This window comes from Centropristis striata, chromosome 2 (assembly GCF_030273125.1).
Source record: "Centropristis striata isolate RG_2023a ecotype Rhode Island chromosome 2, C.striata_1.0, whole genome shotgun sequence".
NCBI classification, from domain to species: domain Eukaryota; kingdom Metazoa; phylum Chordata; class Actinopteri; order Perciformes; family Serranidae; genus Centropristis; species Centropristis striata.
This window is the reverse complement of record NC_081518.1, coordinates 16,115,190-16,137,036: the sequence shown is the minus strand read 5'-3', so window position 1 is coordinate 16,137,036 and position 21,847 is coordinate 16,115,190. Positions and strand designations below refer to the sequence as shown.

At 38.7% G+C, this 21,847-nt stretch overlaps 2 protein-coding genes across 2 annotated transcripts; one reads left to right on the top strand and one right to left on the bottom strand.

Moving 5' to 3' along the window:
* Window positions 1–2,028: 2,028 nt before the first annotated feature.
* Window positions 2,029–11,260, bottom strand: rasl12 (RAS-like, family 12). Its single transcript, XM_059351399.1, has 5 exons — window positions 10,844–11,260; window positions 9,669–9,725; window positions 7,441–7,514; window positions 4,881–5,075; window positions 2,029–3,642 (listed from the first exon to the last, which is right to left on the bottom strand). The coding sequence occupies exons 1-5, from the start codon at window positions 10,950–10,952 to the stop codon at window positions 3,313–3,315; spliced, it is 765 nt and encodes a 254-aa protein (XP_059207382.1). The 5' UTR covers window positions 10,953–11,260; the 3' UTR covers window positions 2,029–3,312.
* A 7,620-nt stretch (window positions 11,261–18,880) lies between these two features.
* On the top strand, window positions 18,881–20,380 carry kbtbd13a (kelch repeat and BTB domain containing 13a). The gene has a single exon (XM_059353631.1). The coding sequence runs from the start codon at window positions 18,881–18,883 to the stop codon at window positions 20,378–20,380; it is 1,500 nt and encodes a 499-aa protein (XP_059209614.1).
* Window positions 20,381–21,847: the final 1,467 nt, after the last annotated feature.

The following is a 21,847-nucleotide window of genomic DNA, read 5'->3' as shown; positions in this document are numbered from 1 at the left end:
TTAAAAAGCGAGTAAGAAGGAGTCGCTGGATTTGTCTCCAGTCACTTTCTTGAGAAATAGTCATGACGTGGGTCTAAAGCACGCTCGCCGATGAGCCACGTTCTTCTTCTCCGGCAGGCTGTACGCTATCCACCGTAATGCCGCCCTCCCCGGTCATACCCAGATCTAACTAACTAAGGGTTTGTTTTTTGTTTTTTTAAACATGATAAAAAAAAAAAAAACACCAAAAAAAACCCCGAGCCGGATTTCCGGCACCGTGCCGGAGGTCTTCAAGCCCTGTGTATGGGCCAGAGTCAAGCACACTCTAAATGTCTTTAGAAATGTTCTAGTTATACTATCATACAGCCCCCACCCTCACAGAGCAGCTGACAGCATGGCTTTATTAAAGGAGTTTAACATGTAGAACACAATAATAGTCTAAACAGAGGGCTGAAATGTAACCACCTTAATGTGGACATACTTTCACTTGGTACAGAAGTAGTGTCAAGAACGAGAAATACACTCAGAGAGCGCAGACCTCAGTCTGCTATGATATACAAATCTGCAAATGCAACTTATATGTATGTCTGGATATATTTCCAAACTATAAAAATGAACAACCATTCAATGCAAAAAGGATGAAAGTCGCTCATAATTGAAACATCTCTGGCTCTGTCCCACAGTGACTAGGAATAGCTAATTATATGACCTTCATAACATCAACCACTGCACAGCAAAGAGTAAGTAAGCAAAGAGCAAAGAGACCATCTAAACGCCTTCACTGAGTGAGTGATTTGTCTGTGGGGTCTCAGGTCGCAGCAGCAAATGATAAGAGAAAGGAGGGGAGCGTGGCAAATCAAGCCAGTTTACAGTTTTTCTGTATTTTTGCTGACAGGCAAACAAACCAAAAGAAAAGCTAAGCTGACTAATGATGATCTGAAGCCTCGGATTTGGTGTTTTGGTCATCACCATCTTGGTTTTTTAGAACCAGAAGTGACCTTATTTGGATTAAAGACGGCCAACCTGTTACAATTAACTATGAAGCAAAAGAATAGGGATGCTTTTATTTTATTGCTAGAGGGGGCCACAATATTTCATGGACACTACCACAGGGCCACATATAGCACTGTGCCCTTAACCACATATGATGAAACTGCAATTTTAAATATGTTTACAGTGCAGTAACTTAACATATTTCATGCTCAAATGCATGTATAACTGTATGAATAGGAATACAAACGTTTGAAGCAAATAAAAAATAACCATTTACTGTGATATCTTTTTTTCCAGTGCAAGATCAGCAGACGAACATTAATTGCAAGAAGTAATTTTGTGCATTTTTACACTGCACTTTTAAGATTTCATGCTCAAATGGCAACATGGCAACAGAAAGCAGGCAATAGACATAAAGAGAACAATGCTTTAAATACATTGGATTAGCCAATGAAATATAACTAATTTATGGTACAATGGTAGTAAAAATGATTAAATGAGTATTGACCATTGGAGGGAAAATAAGTACTGGAAAAGGGGAAAAACTTTCCACACACTGCAAACTAAAAAAGGTGTTCAATTATAAAAAATGCAAAGAAAAACATTTTACCTAGAAACAGTGATAACGGCAAAATGACCAGTCAGACACTTCATATGTAGGAGGTCTCGGTTCGTTTTCCAAACCAACCCTAGTGTGGTTAGACTGCACTGTGAACATAATCCGACCCAATTACAGGAAATGAAGCAAAACTCAGAAGATTGGGGGCTATCTTCACGGGCATCAACAGGACTGGGCGAGGACTGACTCGGACTTCTGCTGAAGTCGAATGTTTGCTTGACAACAAGGAAAACAGAGCAGGATTACAGCCAGTAGAATCAAACATACTCAGAGTGTATTCAGCTCCAAGTTGCTTTGTTTATTTTACGTGTTTACATTTTTCACCACCAACTTTCCAATAAGAAATAAAACTGTGAGTATATTTCCAGCCCTCTGCCTTTGTACACGCCCTGCAAATCTTTTTTTCTCTCCACATTTCTGCACAGTGAAAGCAAACCAGACTAAATATGAAACAAACTTAAAGTATCAATTTCACTCTGATTCAGACTAACCCAATGGACTTTGGTTATGAAAGTGACATTTCACTTGTCTAAAACATGAAAGGTACAAGAAGTCCAGGCACTTAAAAACAGAAGAAAATAAGTAATATATGATGTTTAATTTCAGCAAGAATCCTCCAATCACTGCTTTAAAGTCATGCATATAAGTCATTGGCTGCTGATGCCACTGAGAGAAATGGAGCGACTCAGTAGGCTGTTTCGTCTTCATTGTAAGGCTCAAAATAAGGTTTGTGGCTCCATTACGATATTTTTCTCTTTTTTTGGCCAACAATGGCTCTTGAGTTAGTAAAGGTTGCCGACCCCTGACCTAAGCACACCCTCTATCCAACCTGGCGGTCTATTTAAGATAAGAGTAAACCTCAGCTCTCCCTCTGTCTGCCAATGCTGCTGCTGCTGTTGTATCTGTACTGCCGCTTGCTTTCTCAGCCCCACCACCACCCAGCATCCACCTGTAGGCTCCGACGGGGGATTTTACTACATCACTCCTCAATACCTCATGCAACTGCCTGAAGAGTGATGAGGTCGGAGCCTAGGCGCCAAATCTAATATGTTCTGCTGTTGCAATAAACATCAACTGCATCACGTGAGTTGTCTGACTGATTTTAGATTTTAAAATTGTATTGTTTGTTTTTAAAGCTTTTAATGGCCCAGCCCCCCAGTATTTGACAGAGCTCCTTCAAATCCACGCCCCTACCAGAACACACAACAGATCCTCCAATCAGCTGCTACTGGCCACCCCTAAAACCAGACTCAAAACCAAAGGGGACCGTGCCTTTAGGGCTCTGGAAGAACCTGCCCTGGCACATCCCATCTGCAGGGTCTTTTGAGGTTTTTAAATTCTCCCTAAAAACACACTTTTTCTCCCTGGCTTTTAATCAAGTTTAAGTTTACATCTGGCAAAAAAATATTCAAATTTTAATTTATTTTATTTTATTCTATTTTATTTTTATTCTATTGTATTGCATTGTGTTTATGTATTTTAGTTGTTACCTGCAACTGTGATATATGTATTTTAATATTTTAGTTTTTACCTTATTTCCTGCAGCTGTGATATCTGTACAGCACTTAGGTCAACCCCGGTTGTTTTAAATGTGCCTTATAAATAAAGTTTGAGTTAAGTTGAGTTGGGTTGAGGTACTAACTGCTCATGATATTGTGTCCATCGCCTTTATAGCGTACATCTAAAAAGGAGATCTTCTAATTGGAGGGGGTCAGGGGGTGTCAGAAGATCTTGAAGCCTTTCAGAAGGGTGAGTGTGGCGGCCCTCCGTTTGCTCTGTGCTCTGGATGTCTTAACGGTGACCAGCTTGGCGGTGGCAGGAGCTGGCAGCTCTTTGTAGCAGGGGGTGGTAAAGGAAGGGACACCGAGCAGCGATTTGTCCTCGCTGATGTAGACCGCCGGGATCAGATGGCTGCGCTGCCCTCCGCGCATCGCTCTCCTCACCACCTCATAGAAGACACGCTGCACAGACAGGAAGTCCAGACAGGCGGACACCTCAAAGAACAAACAGCCAAAACGAGACGCCAGCAGCTCACCGTCACAACGACTCACCTGCCTGAGACACAAGTTACAACAGTTTACTAAAGCCTGAAGTCTTGCTGAGGACAGTTAGCACCAAGGTTATAATAGTTTTTCATCAGTTTTAGTTTTAATTTAGTTGTCAATTTTTGTTTTTAAATTCGGTTCGTTTTAATTTGTTTTTAGAGTGAGTTTGCTAGTTTTAATTTGTTTTTATTTTTTGGAAAATGCTTAGTTTTACTTTAGTTTTTATTAGTTTTAGTGTTAGCTTTAGTTTTTTTGTAATGGGGTGTTTGTTGGGTGCCAGATTCAAAGAGGTCATAATAAATGTTCCCTTTATTAAGTTTATTAAGTCATAAAACCAGATAGATGAAAAAGGTTTCATATCAACCAAAAAGGTTTACATATGAAAAAATTGACAAAGACGAAAACGAAGGACGTTTTCACTATAATTTTAATTAGTTTTAGTTAGTTTTGTAACCACAAAATACAGTTTCAGTTAGTTATCGTTTTTTTTAAAACACTCGTTTTTATTTTTATTTCAGCTACGAAAAATGTTTTTTCAATTCTAGTTTTCATTATTTTGTTAGTTTTCGTTCACTATAATAGTTAACCTTGGTTAGCTCGTCACATTTTATATGACACTATGTATGGCATCACAAAACATTTTTAGCTTTCACTGTTCTCTATTTATCGGCACATCGTTTGTTGACACATTCATGAGGAATCCTCCTGACCTGTGACATGCTCATTTATATTCCCCTCAGCACAATGGGAATCACTTTGGTGATCCTCTGACTTTTCATCTACTTCCATCGCCATCGTCACTGTGTCGACAGGTAACGGTATTCCCTTCAGCCTCAGCTGTTGTTTGTGTTTACTGCTAATACCACTGAACCTTTCATCAGACAGGTCAACATCAGAGGATTCTGTAAAAGTCTGGCTTATTTTCTATCACAACCATTTTTCATCCAATGCCAACATAAGTATGTTAAATTCTTACTTTCTGCGATATCTGTGCATGGCACCTGTATGGTCAAATATGTTTGGGGAAATAATGTGATTATGAGACATAACACTGAGACCTTCAGTGTGACCAATCACATCATGAGTAATAGAGGTGGCCCTTGTTATTCATTGATCTTGATGTGTAAATATTTTAACAATTTAAACTGACATTATACAAGCAGCTCTTAACTCCATGACGGCTTTGTAGATCTGTTCTGTTTATCATATTATAATTTTCATGGGACACAGACACACAGAGATACTAGCCTGTATCTGTCCATGTCCAACTTGTTCCCCAGCAGGATGATAGGAGTTTGTGGCCTGAAGGTTTTGTTGTGCAGGGCGAGTGTCTGCAGGTACAGCTGGCAGCCTCTGAAGCTCTCCATGTTGTCAATGCTGTAGACTATGAGGAAGGCATTGGCCCACGACAGGTAACGCTCACTATTCACTGGACCCTTCTGCACACACACACACACACACACACACACACACACACACACACACACACACACACACACACCAACACACAGTTTTTAGGGAGAGATAGCAGGTCAGTGGTAAATACTGAAGGGGTGAACATCATGTGAAAGCTGGAACCTGAAGATTCATTGGTAACACTTTACAATAACCATCATTTATAAATGGTAAACAGACTAGAATGGTAAATACATTATTTATTCATGTTTAACTAACTAAATAATTTATAAATGACAGATAAATGGTATATTAATGTAAGTTTATAGTTACTTTACCATTAACAATAATTAAATTATAATTAATAGTTTATCAATAGTTTTAGTTGCACTGAATATAAATTTTTTAACACCATATTAAGTATGTTACTGATTTTGAAATGATTCATATACCTTTAAGAAATTGGTTGAACACATTTAGATTAAATATGTAAAGCACTTTCTAAATAGTTAATAATTGGATTATAAACCATCTACGTATAAACATCACTTAATTGGTTTTTGTAAAGTGTTACCGATTCACAATACTACTATGGGTAAATAACATTATCACACATTAATACATTGGGCTAATTAAATCCAAAAATGTCTCAGCTTTCCAGTGATATTGTATATTGTTAAATGTCTTTTTGTTAGGTTGTTTATTTTTTATCTTTATCTTAAAGGGAAATAATTTTGTGTGAAAATTTTGTGGTCGGCAGTAACAAAGAAATTTCCCCGCTGTGGGATTAATAAAGTCAAATCAATCTATCTATAGTCCATTTTTGCAAGTCACAGACTGTTTAGAGACACTAGTATGCAGAAATATGTACATAAAATAAGCCAAAATAACACATTTTATTGCGTGAGAAAACCGTTTTTTTTATCCCTAAAACTGGTTGTTATCAGCATTAAGTGGACATGTATGTAAAGAGGAGACTTGTGTTTACCCATATTTTTATTAAAATATCTTGAGGTCAGAGGGCCACTTTGAAAATCATCATGTGGGTTTTTATTTCACTGGATTCCTTCCACTGTGTCGTAAAGCACCATACCACTGTTCATACTACAAAGCATTTTATACTAATAGTTAAAAAGATTTTCAATATGAATACATTTTAGCTTGAAAATTAATTTTCCATAGAAACTGGTTAAAATGAATGGTTTATTCCTTATCCCTTATTTTCTTAGTGGCACATTATGGGATTGGAATTTATCATTAAGTTACTGTTTTTGTTGTTTTCTACCTTTGAAGGGATAAGGAGAGTACTGTTATTTCTGTGTTGTTCTTGCTTTGATTCCACACAGTTCCTGTGTTTCACCAGCAGGTGTCAGGCCTTGTTCAAAAAGGACTCTGAGGTTTGTTTTTTATGTGGACTTATATGCACTGTGATGTACAAAACAACACCCTGCCTGAGTTCTTTAAATCTATGGAGTCTTGGGCTATTTTGTCCATTTCTGAATCCTTTTCATCCTGCCTGTATACACCACTTAAAAATGTTTAAATGCCATGTTGGGGTTTTTTCCCAGCACAACCTCACCTATATGACCTAATAATAATTGATTTTTTTATTCTGACTTACTGGATTAAAACATTTTGAACCAAAAAAGAAACAAAGAAAAACCAACATAAATGTGATCTTGTGATTGTGTGAGATCCTGTCATCAAGTCTGGTTTTTATTCTAGTGGGACTCTATTTTATTTGTGTCTTTTGTGTGTAGCGTAACAATTTTGGTCATTTTGTGTCTTTTGTTGAGACTTTTTTCTGTTATTTTGTGTCTTTTTTGGTCACTTTGTGTCATTTTGTGTCTTTTTTTGTCATTTTGTGTCTTTTTGTGTCTTTTTTTGGTCATTTTGTGTCTTTTTTTGTAATTTTGTGTCTTTTTTTGGTCATTTTGTGTCTTTTTTAGTCCTTTAGTCCATCATAAAATGTGATTTTGAATCTTTTTTTTACTTTCAAAACACTATCATGCTCAATAAAAAATGTTTAAATGTTGCAAATGTGAACAAAGGTGTCAAATCTAACATATAAGAGGGTTCCATCCAGTTCTATCATTTTATACTAAATATATTTCAGCTTGTCTCCAGTTTTACTTGGTATATCATCATCAAACTGAAACTGGCCTCATGGAGTTTACAGCCAGAACTTTAGAGGTAAATTTAATTATTCAATTGAAAACTGTACAAAGACAATACATTTAAACTATTACTCTTTTGTTTTTTTGTGAACACTCTGACTTTTGAATTACATATATTCTGTTTACATTTCCTTTTACACAGCATCCCAACTTTATGAAATCAGGGTTGTAGCAGACTATAGGTGAGTAAAACTTTCAAGCCTTCCTACCACCCAAACAGGTGTGTTTCTACCTGGTCACAGGTGTCCATCACTCTCACTGTGACTGGCTGCTGGTCCACCGTCTCTTCTGAGGAATAGATGTCCTCTACATGACACAGAGAACACAGAAGAGACTGTTACAGTTTCACATATCCAAAGAGTTCTACAGTGTTGATCCTCTACTACAGGGATGGGCAACTTAAATGCTGGAGGGGGCCACAATTTTTCATGGACACTACCACAGGGCCACATATAGGACCGTACACTTAACCAGATATGATGAAACTGCAATTTCAAATATGTTTACAGTGCAGTAACTTAACATATTCCATGCTCAAATGCATGTTTAACAGTATAAATAGGAATACAAAAGGTTTGAAGAAATAAAAAATAGCCACCTACTGTGATTTCTTTTTTTCTTCAGTACAATAACAGCAGACCAACATTAATTGCAAGAAGTAATTTTGTGCATTTTTACACTGCACTTTAAAGATTTCATGCTCAAATGCATGTAGTTGTACTGAGGGCCACTTCAAGTGAGGGTGCGGGCCGTATGCGGCCCCCGGGCCTCCAGTTGCCCATCCCTGCTCTACTAAAAGCCCTCCTCCAATCAGAGCTGTGTCTTTGAGCCTCACTGTGCAGAAAACAAGTGTTAACAGAGTTTGTTTTTAAATTCATCTGCTGAAGGAGGAAATGGAAAAGCCAATAGTGGTGCAGTGGTTTATGTCACTGACCCGTAGAGTAATATGACGCTCATCTTTCATGACACATACCGTTTCCTGATGACCCTCCTGATTACATATGGAATATTATTTATTATTAGTCATACATACTTTGAATGAGGAACTATCACCACTATCATCGTGGCATAAGCTGTTTTCTACCGACGTAGACTGTAAAAAAAAATAAGTTGTTTTTACAGTAAAAAACGGCAGCTGTAGTTGCCAGAACTTTACCGTAATAAATACCGTGCAACTTTTTCTAATATTGCAATAAAATGATATTAGCACTGTTGATTTCAGATTTCAGATTTTCATTTTATTCCATATTTTACCATAAAAAATATCAAGAGAAATGCTGTTCTGCCATATAATTGGCAAGAAAATACTTGATAAATGCAGCATAAATGAAAAAAATACAGTATATTGCCAGTGTATTTTACTGTAAAGTAATGTATTTTTAAAAAACTGTTAAAAATACTGTTTTGGCTTATGTATACATTTACAGTGTTTCATTGTTACTGAAACTGAATTAACCCATTTGGACATTCTTTACTAGTGTTTGCACATAAAGTTTTCACTATTGAAATTCCTGCACTGTCTAAAGTTACAAAATGATCAGTGGTGGAAGAAGTGTTAACATATTATGATTAAAAAAAAATAGTATATTATTTTATGTTATTATATTTATTTATGTAAGCAGCATTTTACTGTTGTCAGGTCAGGCTCCTAATATACTTTTATGTGGTTTAATCTATAAACATACATAATCATTTTGAAGTGATTATACTTTGAAAAGTAACTAAAGCTGTCAGCTAAATGTAGTGGAGTAAAAAGTACAATATTTGCCCCTAAAATGTAGTGAAGTAAAAATATGAAGTTACATGTAGAAATACTCAAAATGCCTCAAAATTGTACTTTAGTACAGTGCTTGAGTAAATGTACTTAGTAACATTCCACCACTGAATGTGGTCTAATGTGAAAGTTCGAGTCTTCGAGTAGTCAGTGAAAAACATCTTTAATGTCTGTTTCACTATGTGTTTATTTTTATATATAACCTGTTTTCATAATGCTCACTGGGATTTGTGGATGGAAACTTTTTTTAGTATTTATTTTATGCGTCTCAAAGCACCGGAGAACGACTTCTTCATGACGTCATGATGTAAAAACGAAGCAGCATGGAGCCCTGCTGTCAGCTTTTCTCTAAAGTTTTGGCTTTTCCACAAGTTTCCATGTCCAATTTAATGCATCAAAACTTTTTCAGCAAAGGTTAAAAAAAAAACCCTCAACCACGTGTATTAACATGATTTTCATGATTGGAGCTGCAATAAGAAGAAAAAAATAGTTCTGCTACAAAAATTTGTATTGTATTTTTTAGCAAGTTGCCAAAAACTAAAGTTATCAGCTAATTGTAGTTCAGTAAAAAGTACAACTCTTGACTCTGAGATGTAGTGGAGTAGAATAAATACAGTAAATACAGGTACATCAACAACTGACTTTTCTATGTGTTCTTCTTACTAAAACAAAGGCAGAGATCTTACCTAGATAAGGGTCATATTCGCTGATGAAGCGCTTTGTGAGGAATTTAACAGTCAGTGCTGTAAAAACAAAGAGAAGCAACATTAACATAGTGAGACTGTCTGGAGTCTCAGGGGACCAGGGTCAGTGAGGGCCTGAGAAAACCACTGCAGAAACATTCACAGTTTACATTAAAATATAGAGGATCTGGACTGAGCATTCAGAATAAAAAAGTCCAGAGGATCATCCAATAAAACACATCTGAATGAAATCTGGATCACTTTAGACTGATATGAGCTGAAATGATGTGAATCAATTTAATCAAGAAAAAATAAAGTTACACTCGGAAGACATTCAATTTATGAAACAAAAGATTGTATTTTTTCCAAATTGTTCAGTAGAAAAGGAATAGCTGTTTACTTTGATCTTTTTTCCTGTATGTTGGAAGACTTTGTGATTCATACACTGTATAAAAAAAACAACAGCATCTGTGGTTGCCAGAAGTTTACCGTAATAAATACGATGCAACTTTTTGTAATATTAATATAATAAAATTATATCAGCACTGTTGATTTCATGTTTAAGATTGCCATTTTATTTTATATTCTACCATTAAAAAAAAGTTTTTTCATCAAAAGAAACGCTGTTCTGCCATATAATTGACAAGAAAATAATTCATAAATGGCGCATAAAATAAAGATTTAACCATTAAATATCACAGTGTATTTCTGTTAGAGATATGATGTTTAGTACATTTAACAGTGAGAAAAAGTATTTTTACAAAAAATAAATGCAAAAATGACGGCTTGTATATATATTGCAGTATATTTTTGCTACTGTCTTTGTATTTTACTGTGGAGTAATGTATTTAAAAAAATAAAAAAATGTAAGAAAAAATGGCTAATATATGCATTTACAGTGTTTCATTGTTACTGAAACTGAATTAACCCATTTATCATTTTACATCTTTTACTGTCATGGTTTAGCTGTTTTTCACAGTAAAATCTACAGACATTTTTTTCAGTGCACACAGAAATCAGAAAGTTATGAAACAAAGTGGGTAAAATACAATTAGTTAGCTGGCACTTGTAGTACGACTTGTAATCTTATCCAACCCAAACTCTGAAGGTAAAATAAAGGTTTCTTAACATTTTTTGCAATGAAATATTGAATGTATATATCCAAGTTAAAGTGGGACCTGATTTCCCGGAGCCCATCACACCGAGCAGCACCAGGTTACACTGAGCTGGACATCTGTCTGCTGCAGCAGAGTTACATGTCTTCACTTTCCCAAATGTCAACGACATGATTATCTTCCCACAAACTGCTTCCTACAGTTCATTCCAACAGCTTCTGGTGTCATTTGATAATGCTGAAGAGGATAAAACATTTCCATACACACAGGCTGCGAGTGAAAAACTGAAATTGTTAACAAATCCAGTGGACTGAAGACATCATAATCCAGAAACTGTGCTGTGATCAGCGTGTGAGCCCTCTGCTCCCGTGAGAGGGAAAAAATGTCTTGTGTGCAACTGATGCACTGACCTCTCCATTTTAGGAAAAAGACTTCAAACCAAGCTTGTAAAACCTGAAGTGTAACTTTACTGAAGCACCAGCCAGCTGCAGCCTCTCATACTCCTCATGAGCTAGAGCTGGGATGGTCCTAAATCTGCATGCAAGGCATCAGACAGCTGAATGTTTGTTGTTATCAAGAGCTCCTTTTGTTTGTGTTTACTGTATATTTGTACAGTTCCTTTCACGCCGAGGCTGTTCAAGCTGTTCTGGGACCAGAGAAAGATAGCCTACTATCACCCCAAGCCCCATCCCATTTTTTATATATTCGGTCAAACAACTTCCTGATGATGTGTCAGCGATATACGGACAACCTTCACTGGATCACTGTGATACTGGCCAAACTGGGATCAGCACTGTCTAAGCGTTTGTCACATTGATCAGTTTTTTTTTGTGATACATTTTTTATTGAATAATGTACAATATTATATATTGTACATATTATACACTATTTTCCCCTACATACCAATGTAAATAGAAACAAAGTCTCTTGTACATTTTCAGGAAGACAACCCCCTAACCCCCTTTATCCAACATGTGTGCTGCCTCCCAGGCCTGCATTTTCCTATGGATGGCCCCATGCATACAGGCAACAGACCACTCCATCAGAACAATTTCAAGCAATGAATTGGCCCACTGCTGCCAAGCCAAGGAATGTGGCGGTTGCAACCTAATGGCCAGCACCTTCTTGGCTGCTGTGAGACCGGCCCATAGAATATGTTTATGCTGCAGGGACAGATTTAAAGAAGAGTCGTCATCAAGCAGAAGTAAGGCTGGGGAGACTGGGATCCTAATCTTAAGAATGTCAGTTAAAGTGAGAGATATTTCCTTCCAGAATCTAACCACGCCAGGGCACTCCCAATAAACATGCAAGAAATGCCCCTGGGCATTAAGTGGGCTGTAAACTCCATGAGGCCAGTTTTTGATGATGATATACCAAGTAAAACTGGAGACAAGCTCAAATATATTTAGTATAAAATGATAGAACTGGATGTAACCCTCTTATATGTTATATTTGCAACATTTGTTCACATTTGCAACATTTCAAATTCTTTATTGAGCATGATAGTGTTTTGAAAGTTATAAAAAAGATTCAAAATCACATTTTATGTTGGACTAAAGGACTAAAAAAGACCCAAAATGACAAAAAAAACACAAAATGACTAAAAAAAAAGACACAAAATGACAAAAAATACACAAAATGACCAAAAAGATAAACAAAATTACTAAAAAAAACAAACACAAAATGACCAAAAAAAGACACAAAAAGAGACAAAATGACCACAAAAAGACACAAAATGACTTACAAAGATGCAAAATGACTAAAAAATACACAAAATGACCAACATTGTTACACTAAACACAAAAGACACAAATAAAATACAGTTAACAAGGTATAACACTGTTCATTTTCATTTAATATTGATACGAATGCACTTCTTCTTATTGTTTGATAGTATGTGGGAAGTACAGTACTCATGCTTGAACTACTTTGTTTTGTTAAGTTCTTTACTTCCCTCTGGCTTGAAACTTCATTCAAGTTTTTGTTTGATGATGATAGGTAAAAACCGGAGATAGGGTCAAAAATATTTAGGATAAAAATGAGCAGGATCATATTCTGGAAGTAAAAAATATATAATTTTCAAAATCAGATTTTATGTTTGTTTTTGTTGTTTGTTTTGGGTTCAAACATGTGATCCAGTAAGTCAAAGTGAAAAATAATCAGGACATGAAGGTGAGGTTGTGCTGGAAAAAAAAATCCAACATGATATAGTGAACATTGTTTGATTGTTTTACACAATTAATCCAAGATGGCAGCTTGTTTGTGCAGCTTGTGTGATGTCCCTGTTTAGTGTTTGTCTGTACTAGCTTTTATTGGATTTCACTGGATCATATTGCCTTGCCAAGCCTTTTTAATGCTTATTCTTTCTACAAACATTTTGCTCTAAGGATAGTGGTCACTTTCCTCTGTTTTTGGGAGCGATGTTTAAGATGTGAGTTGCTGCTTTGTCTCTACACCTTCTGCTGAGGCAGGCTCAGTCATCCAGCTTCTTTGCAATGGGGCTTGTCTTCAGTCTGGACTTGTTGCAGCAATTCAGGAATTAAACCAGAGCCTTGGTTTTCTTAATCTATCCGGAACTTGTTTGTCCAGCACTGAGGCCTATTGCTGCTGCCACAGGTGCAGGCCCTATCCATCCAGCTGAGGCCTACTGCTATTGCTGCATCCTGGGCCCTGTCCATCCAGCTCTGAGGCCTACTGCTATTGATGCATCCTGGGCCCTGTCCATCCAGCTCTGAGGCCTACTGCTGTTGCTGCATCCTGGGCCCTGTCCATCCAGCTCTGAGGCCTACTGCTGTTGCTGCATCCTGGGCCCTGTCCATCCAGCTCTGAGGCCTACTGCTATTGCTGCATCCTGGGCCCTATCCATCCAGCTCTGAGGCCTACTGCTGTTGCTGCATCCTGGAGCCTATCCTTCCGACTCTGAGGCCTACTGCTGCTGCTTCAACCTTGGGCCCTACCCATCCAGCTCTGAGGCCTACTGCTATTGCTGCATCCTGGGCCCTGTCCATCCAGCTCTGAGGCCTACTGCTGTTGCTGCATCCTGGAGCCTATCCTTCCAACTCTGAGGCCTACTGCTGCTGCTTCAACCTTGGGCCTACCCATCCAGCTCTGAGGCCTACTGCTCCTGCATGACTGCTCGCATCATATCTATTTGGCTCAGGTATTTGCCTCCTCCTTGCTGCTTTCCTTTCCTTGCTACACAGCCTGTTCAGACTGTTAAGCTGGTATCACCTTTTCTTCCCCTCTCCTTGGACACTACAAGACTCTCACCGATTCACTCCCTCTAATTTTCGTATTCCATACAGGCACAATGCGTTTTCCCCTTGCGCTGCTCATTATAGTGACCTTCTGGGCCTTCGGGCAAACCACCCCACATAGGGCGAGTGTATTGGAAAAAGTACATTCCACCCCGGCTGTTCCAGGTGCCCAAACCAATGTTTTGCATAATTTGCTATTTGTGCAAGCACCAGGTCACTATGCGGACTCTTTTAACTGTGCAGAATGGCTAAGTCTTATTTGCATCTCTGTCTTGGATAGCAACTTTGTTGTTTCAGAGAAGTCTCTTATTGTCATTTCAATCATGTCAAACTCCAAAAAGGGTATTTCTAGTAATATATGCATGAAAAGAGGTCTGCTTCTTCTTCTTTTATTGATATCTGGAAACATACAGCCTAATCCCGGGCCGGATATTGCTATCTGTAATACTCCTGCTGATTTTAAAAACAGGACAGGGCTGGGTATTATCCATTTAAATATTCGAAGTGTGCTCCCTAAAATTGACTCCCTTCGCATCTGGGCCAAATCAACAAACGCTGACGTTATCATCTTGTCTGAAACCTGGCTTAGTAAATCGATCCCTGATGATGATATTTCTTAAATGGGTACAATGTTTTCAGAGCTGACCGCCCAAAAAGAGGTGGGGGCATTGCAATTTTTGTTAAGTCAAAATTCTCTGTTAATGTCTTAATGTCTGTATCAGTCGTCAAGCAATTTGAATTTCTGGCCCTAAATGTCGAAGTATTTAAAGGATTTAGCATCACTATTGTTGGTTGCTACAGACCCCCATCAGCTGTTGCTGAGGCACTTTCTGCACTGACCCAGTTGATAGGTAAATTAAATTATAACAAAATCATTGTGTCCGGAGACCTAAACTGGGACTGGTTAAAACCTACTTCTGACGATTTAAAAGTTGCATGCATCTCTCTTAACCTCACTCAGATTATTGGGAGCCCTACGCACCCAAACTCCAAATTCCCAGATAAGTCATCCCTAATTGATCTGCTCTTAACTAATGTCCCACACAAATACTCGATGACAGGTGTTTTTGCGAATGATATAAGTGATCATTGTGTGATTGCTGCTGTCCGAAATACCAAGGTTCCCAAATCTAAACCTCGTTTTGTGGTCAAACGAAATCTGAAGGCCTTTGTTGAACAAGGTTTTGTCCATGATCTTTATCACTGTGATTGGGAGCGAATTGTCCTAATTAATGATGTGGAGACTGCTTGGAAATTTTTCTGTGACAGCTTCACTCACATTGTGGATAAACATGCACCCTTTAGAAGGTGTAAGGTGAAGGGGAGGGATAACCCCTGGTTTACACCGGATCTAGGTAATTTATTCCATGAGCGAAACCTAGCTTGGGCTCAGGCAAGGAAAACAGGGCTGGAGACTGATTGGCTCACTTTTAGACAACTACGAAATAGATTCTCTTTCCTTATAAAAAAGGCCAAGTCAGATTTTTATCTCTCTACTACAACCAAAAATTTAAATGACCCCAGGAAATTCTGGAAAGTAATTAAATCCATCTCGGCCACTGGCACTCATTGTGAACTTCCTCCCTGTATTATTAACGACGACTCCTCCATCGTTTCAGATAGGGCTTCTATGCTTGACTGTTTTAATAAGCATTTTATTGCCTCTGGTTACCTGTTTTCCAAGTCCTCTCCCCCAAATGTCTTATCCGCTTCTTGTCTGCCTGTTGCTTCAGACGCACTGTCATCTGCTCCTGATGAAGGTCATGTAGTTGCAGGCCCACTGTTCCTTTTTACCTTGTTTTCACTCGAAGAAGTCCAAAGAGCTCTGGTATCACTTGACTCCACAAAATCTGCCGGCCCAGATAAATTGGAACCCTATTTTTTTAAAATTAGCAGCTAATATTATTGCTAAACCCCTCCAACATATTTTTAACCTCACTCTTACAGCAACAAAAATTCCTAAAATCTGGAAGACCGCTCACGTCCTCCCTCTACCTAAAGGGGGAGATCCCACCTCCCTTAACAACTATAGACCGATTTCCAAATTATGCATTTTGTCCAAGGTCCTTGAAAGACTTGTCAATGATCAGTTAAAGGACTTCCTGCATACAAATAACATTCTCTCTCCATATCAGTCTGGATTCAGGAAACAGCACAGCACCATTACAGCTTCCCTTAAAGTCACAAATGACATTTTAGAGTCACTAGATCATAAAAACTTTTGCACAGCTCTCTTTGTTGACCTTTCCAAGGCTTTTGACACAGTGGACCATCACATCTTGGAAAAACCATGATGGCTGCTCTTCCAGTATTTTAAATGTCTCTTCTGGTGTTCCTCAGGGCTCTGTCTTGGGTCCAATTTTATTCAGTATCTATGTTGATGTGCTGGGTCGAAATGTGCCCAATGCCAAATTTCATTTCTATGCCGATGATACGGTTTTATATTGCTGTGGTTCAACTCTAAATCAAGCCTTTGACTATTTGCAGACAGCTTTTAATCTTTTGGAATCCCAACTGATCGACCTGAAACTTGTTTTAAATGTCTCTAAAACTAAACTAATGATGTTCACCAATGGCAGGAAGGTCAGTGATCCTCCACCCAGCATATTTTCCTTGCAGGGAAACCAGATCGAGTTGGTTACACATTACAAGTATTTGGGAATTTTGATGAACGCCTAACTTTTAAAACCCACATTGAGAGCCTCATCAAAAAGCTGAAAATTAAGCTGGGCTTTTTCTTCAGGAACAAGTCATGTTTCTCCTTTGCTGCAAGGAAAAAACTAGTTTCTGCTACCTTTCTCCCTGTGCTTGACTATGGTGATCTGTTGTATATGCATGCCCCTGTATATTGTCTTCATTCCCTTGATACTGTGTACCATGGTGCTTTGAGGTTTGTTACAGGCTGCAAAGCTCTCACACATCACTGCTCCTTATATGCCCGGGTTGAGTGGCCGTCCTAAGCCGCTCGCAGGTTAACTCACTGGCATTGTTTCATTTATAAGGCCATTCTAGGTTTACTCCCCACATACCTGTGTGACTACATTAACAGGACCCACAGCACCTACAGTCTTCGTTCCAATGATACATACCAGTTGACTGTTCCCAAAGTCCGCACTGTACTCGGTAAACAGGCTTTTATGTATCGGGCTCCCTCATCCTGGAATCTGCTCCAGAGCAGTCTCAATCTGCAGGACCTTATTACGCTCACATCCTTTAAAAAACTCTTGAGAGATCTGGAAGCAGACTCATATCGCCTTTGCACTTGTTTTTTATGATGTCATGATCTTGTGCTGTCCATGCCTATCTTACTGTGTTGTCTGGCTTGCTTGTATTTTACTACGTCCATGTTTTATTGTCTGTTCTTGTCATGATGCACTGTCTGTCTTATTGTTGTAACTTTTAACCCTGCTGCTGTCTTGGCCAGGCTTCCCCTGAAAAAGAGGTCTTTGTGTCTCAGTGGGACCGACCTGGTTAAATAAAGGTTAAATAAAAATAAAATAAAAACAATGAAAAGGATTTCAAAATGTACAACATAGACCAAAACTCCAAAGGCTTAAAGCTACATAACTTCAGGGACAAATTGTAAACACAACACATAAATATTATGTTGGTTTGGCTAATGAGCTAATGAGTGAGTTGTTGTTTAATGCCTGCATCTACTCTGGAAAAGTTATTTGTTTTGGATTCACCATGAACTTTATAACTTTTTTTTCAAAGTTGTGTATAAATAAATAAATAAATAGATAAATAAATAAATATGATTTTAATTAGATTAGATAATTAAGAGCAACACAGAATAAAAACATTTTTCATTTACTTTTAATTATTTTTGAAAGCTTAATTTAATGCCATTGATTATAGTTTTCACTCTATATTTATCTTGATTTTATTTTTGATTTCTTCTTCTATGTGATGATTTCAGGCTCCTGGTCCTCCAGTCAAGGCAGAAGTAGAAAAGTACTAGTTATTTACAAAGTTATTATAGTTAGCGGAAACTAACGAAAACTAGAACTGAAAAAACATTTTTATAAACTGAAATAAAAATAAAAACAAGAGTTTTTCAAAAAACGATAACTAACTGAAACTGTATTTTGTGGTCACAAAGCTAACTAAAATTATAGTGAAGATGTCCTTAGTTTTCGTCTTTGTCAACTTTTTTCACACGTAAACCTTTTTGGTTAATATGAAATCTATTTCATCTGTCCGGATTTATTAGTTAATAACCTTATTGGGGCTGAGATGGATCAGACAAAGGAAATAAAGGAACATTTATTGTGACTTTTTTTCATCTGGCACCCAACAAATACCCCATTACAAAAAAACTAAAACTAATAAAAACTAAACTAAAACTAAGCATTTTCCAGAAAATAAAAACTAATTAAAACTAGCAGACTCACTCTAAAAACTAATTAAAACTAACTGAATTAGAAAACAAAAATCACAACGAAATTAAAACTAAAACTAATGAAAAATCCCAAACTATTATAACCTTGCTTACTTAGTAATAGCCGTGCTCGTGGTGCACACTTTGTAACCAGGGCAACAAGCTATTGTTACAGTTTGACTGTTCCTACTGCTCAAGGACAAATCTTCAGCTGTTCCACAAACAAAGAGCAATATGAATCATCAGCACATTCACTGCTCCCCTGGCGTTATCCGGCTCGTCTTTCTCCTCTGGCTACATGTCATCATAATGCAGTTGAACTGTGTCACACGTCCACCTGCTATGTATAGAGTCTGTTCTCAGAGCTGTGAAAAAACTCTGTCAGTAAGCGTCTGCTGTGGACAGGAGGCACTCGGCCTGCCATGCTGTATTTTGAGTGTTCAGTTCAGCTGCGATGTAATGACGATCCACAGCAGGGCAGTGATGGAGTCCAACGGCTGTCCACGCGTCAGCCAGCAGCCGGGACACTGGAAGACCCCAGACAGCCTGAGGGTCAACATTGACGGCAGCTCTTTCCTTGTGGATAAAACCATTCTGTGTGAGAACTGTGAGTACTTCAGAGCATTGTTTCAGTCAGGGATGAGAGAGTGCGAACAGGAAGAAACCCAGCTGCAGTGTGTGGGGATTATGGGCTTCCTGGTCCTGCTGCGGGTCCTGGACAGGGAGCAGCCTGTGCTGAGCAGCGACCAGATCGTGGAAGCCATCCAGTGTACGGCTTTTCTGCAGGTGCCCGCTCTCACGGAGCACTTGATAAATATCATCAATTCTGAGAACTGCCTGCTCATGTACCACACAGCTGCCACATACGGTGTGTGGAAGCTTTCCCACAGTTCAGCTTTATTCATCAGAGATATGTACGCTGACCTAAAGGAGGACCTACACGCCTTACCCAACAAGCTAGTAGACTACATAGAGTCCCTTCTACCAAGTAGCTACGTGGCAGTTTGCAGCCACTCGCCGTCCACTGAGCTGCTGCAGGATCTCCAGAGGACGGTCTGCTACCTGGACGAAGAGCACAGAGAGTGGAAGGTCCTGACACACCTACCTGTGAGCACCAGCACCACCATGGCAGGTGTGGCCGTCCTGGACAACAAACTTTACATCATCGGAGGAGTGCATGATGTCAGCAAAAAGGTAGTAGAGACTGGTTTCTGTTACAACCCTGCAGCAAACACATGGTCCACCATCTGTGGCTGCCAGCACCTACGCTACAACTTGACTCTGTTAGGTCATGAGGGCTGCCTCTACGCCCTCGGAGGTGAGTACAACATGAAGGCTCTGTCGTCCGTGGAGAGATACAAGGTGTCTAATGGAAGCTGGGGCTTTCTTTCCCCCCTCCCCTGCCCTGCAGCCTTGGTCGTGTCTGCTGTCGCTATGAACAGGATCTTTGTCTGTCTCTGGAAAGGTAAGGGGGCCACAGATATACACGAGTACGTGACTGAACGGGACCAGTGGCTTCTGGTCACCACGCTTACCCGTGAGCACAGTTATGGTCTTTATATGGTGGCCCATAAGGATAATCTGTATGTGATGCGCAATGGACCATGTGATGATTTCTTACTGTGTGTGATTGACTGCTACAACCTGAGCTCAGGCCAGTGGACGGCCATGAGGGGCCAGTACGGGAACAGTAAAGGCTCTCTGTTGACTGCTGTAGTCAGAGGGGACTCTGTGTTCACACTCAGCCGCCAGGTGACAACAGAGTACACTATCGAGGATTACCAGTGGAGAGTGAAGCGTGAGAGCAAAGGTTTTGGCAGGATTGGCTCCATATACACATTTCTGATGAGGCTGCCTAAAGCTGCGGTCTCACCCGTGAGGAAATCTCCAAATCTGCCTCAGAACCAGAACTTGAGGGACTGTCCCAGATTGTCCCCACAGTGCTCTGATATCCTATAGCAGTGGTTCTCAAATGGGGGTACGTGAAGGCTCTCCAGGGGGTACGTGAGATTTTAAAATATACATTTAAATAGTAGCATCTATGCAAAAATCCTTTGAAAATAATTATTTCAGGGATGGGCAACTTGAGGCCCAGGGACCGCATACGGCCCGCACCCTCACTTGAAGTGGCCCTCAGTAAAACTACATGCATTTGAGCATGAAATCTTAAAAGTGCAGTGTAAAAATGCACAAAATTACTTCTTGTAATTAATGTTGGTCTGCTGTTATTGCACTGATAAAAAATAATAAATCACAGTAGGTGGTTATTTTTTATTTGCTTCAGAGCTTTTGTATTCCTATTTATACTGTTAAACATGCATTTGAGCATGGAATATGTTAAGTTACTGCACTGTAAACATATTTAAGTTTCATCATATCTAGTTAAGTGCACAGTCCTATATGTGGCCCTGTGGTAGTGTTGATGAAAAATTGTGTTGCCCATCCCTGAATTATTTAATAAATATTTTAGGAAAATATAAGTATAAGTTCATAAAATGAATTTTATATTCAGTAGGCTATTGAATATCCTGATCCTAAAAACCCAGAGTGTCCCCCATACCAGGATGGTTGGACCCAACCTGTCATATGCCACCTGGCATCACCTGTCAATCACTGGAAAACTCAAAGATTGAGTCGTGGTGCGTAGCAGTTATAGTTTTGAATGGTTATATGCTCACTGCTTTTACTACATTAGTTTCAATCACTACATTTTAGTGATGAGAAATATTTGTAATAAATTTAGTAATGGATTATTAACATTTAAAATGTATGAAATAGTTTATTTTTCAAATGTTTGAATTTTGTATGTGTTTATCAGTTCCAAAGTTTAATAAATCAGACACTGATGGCACAGCGCTCTGTTTTTAATTCTTTTTCTTTTTCAACCATAAATGCTTTGCCCTGGTAAGGGGGTACTTAGCTGAAAAAATATTTCACAGGGGTACATCACTGAAAAAAGGTTGAGAACCACTGTCCTGTAAGAGCTGCTGACTAATCAGCTGATGTGCTGCTGAGACCGCCTGTGCTGGTTTATTACTACATGTTTATGACACAAACAATCAAATCCGCTGTTTTCACCCTTTCACTCGCTGTCTTTTCCACAGTGAGATGTTACTGTTGACTTGTTTACAACCTGCCGTTTGCTCTCTCCATATGGCAGGACTAGTCACAGTTTGCATTTCACATCAATGATTTTGTATCTGATGATGGACAAAACTACAAAAATAACTTGAATTATTCTTTGATAACCAGTAGGTCAATTCTGTTGCTGTTAAAGTGAATAAATAAGAATGTGTAGTGTTGAAAGCTTATCAAAGCTTTCTGTGTGTGTGGGGACCAGTCCCCAATGGACACTGCTCCTGTTTTCTCAGAAAACAAGTCTTGGATAAGGCTGTTTCCCACACTGATCCTTTCTCAGAAGGTTAA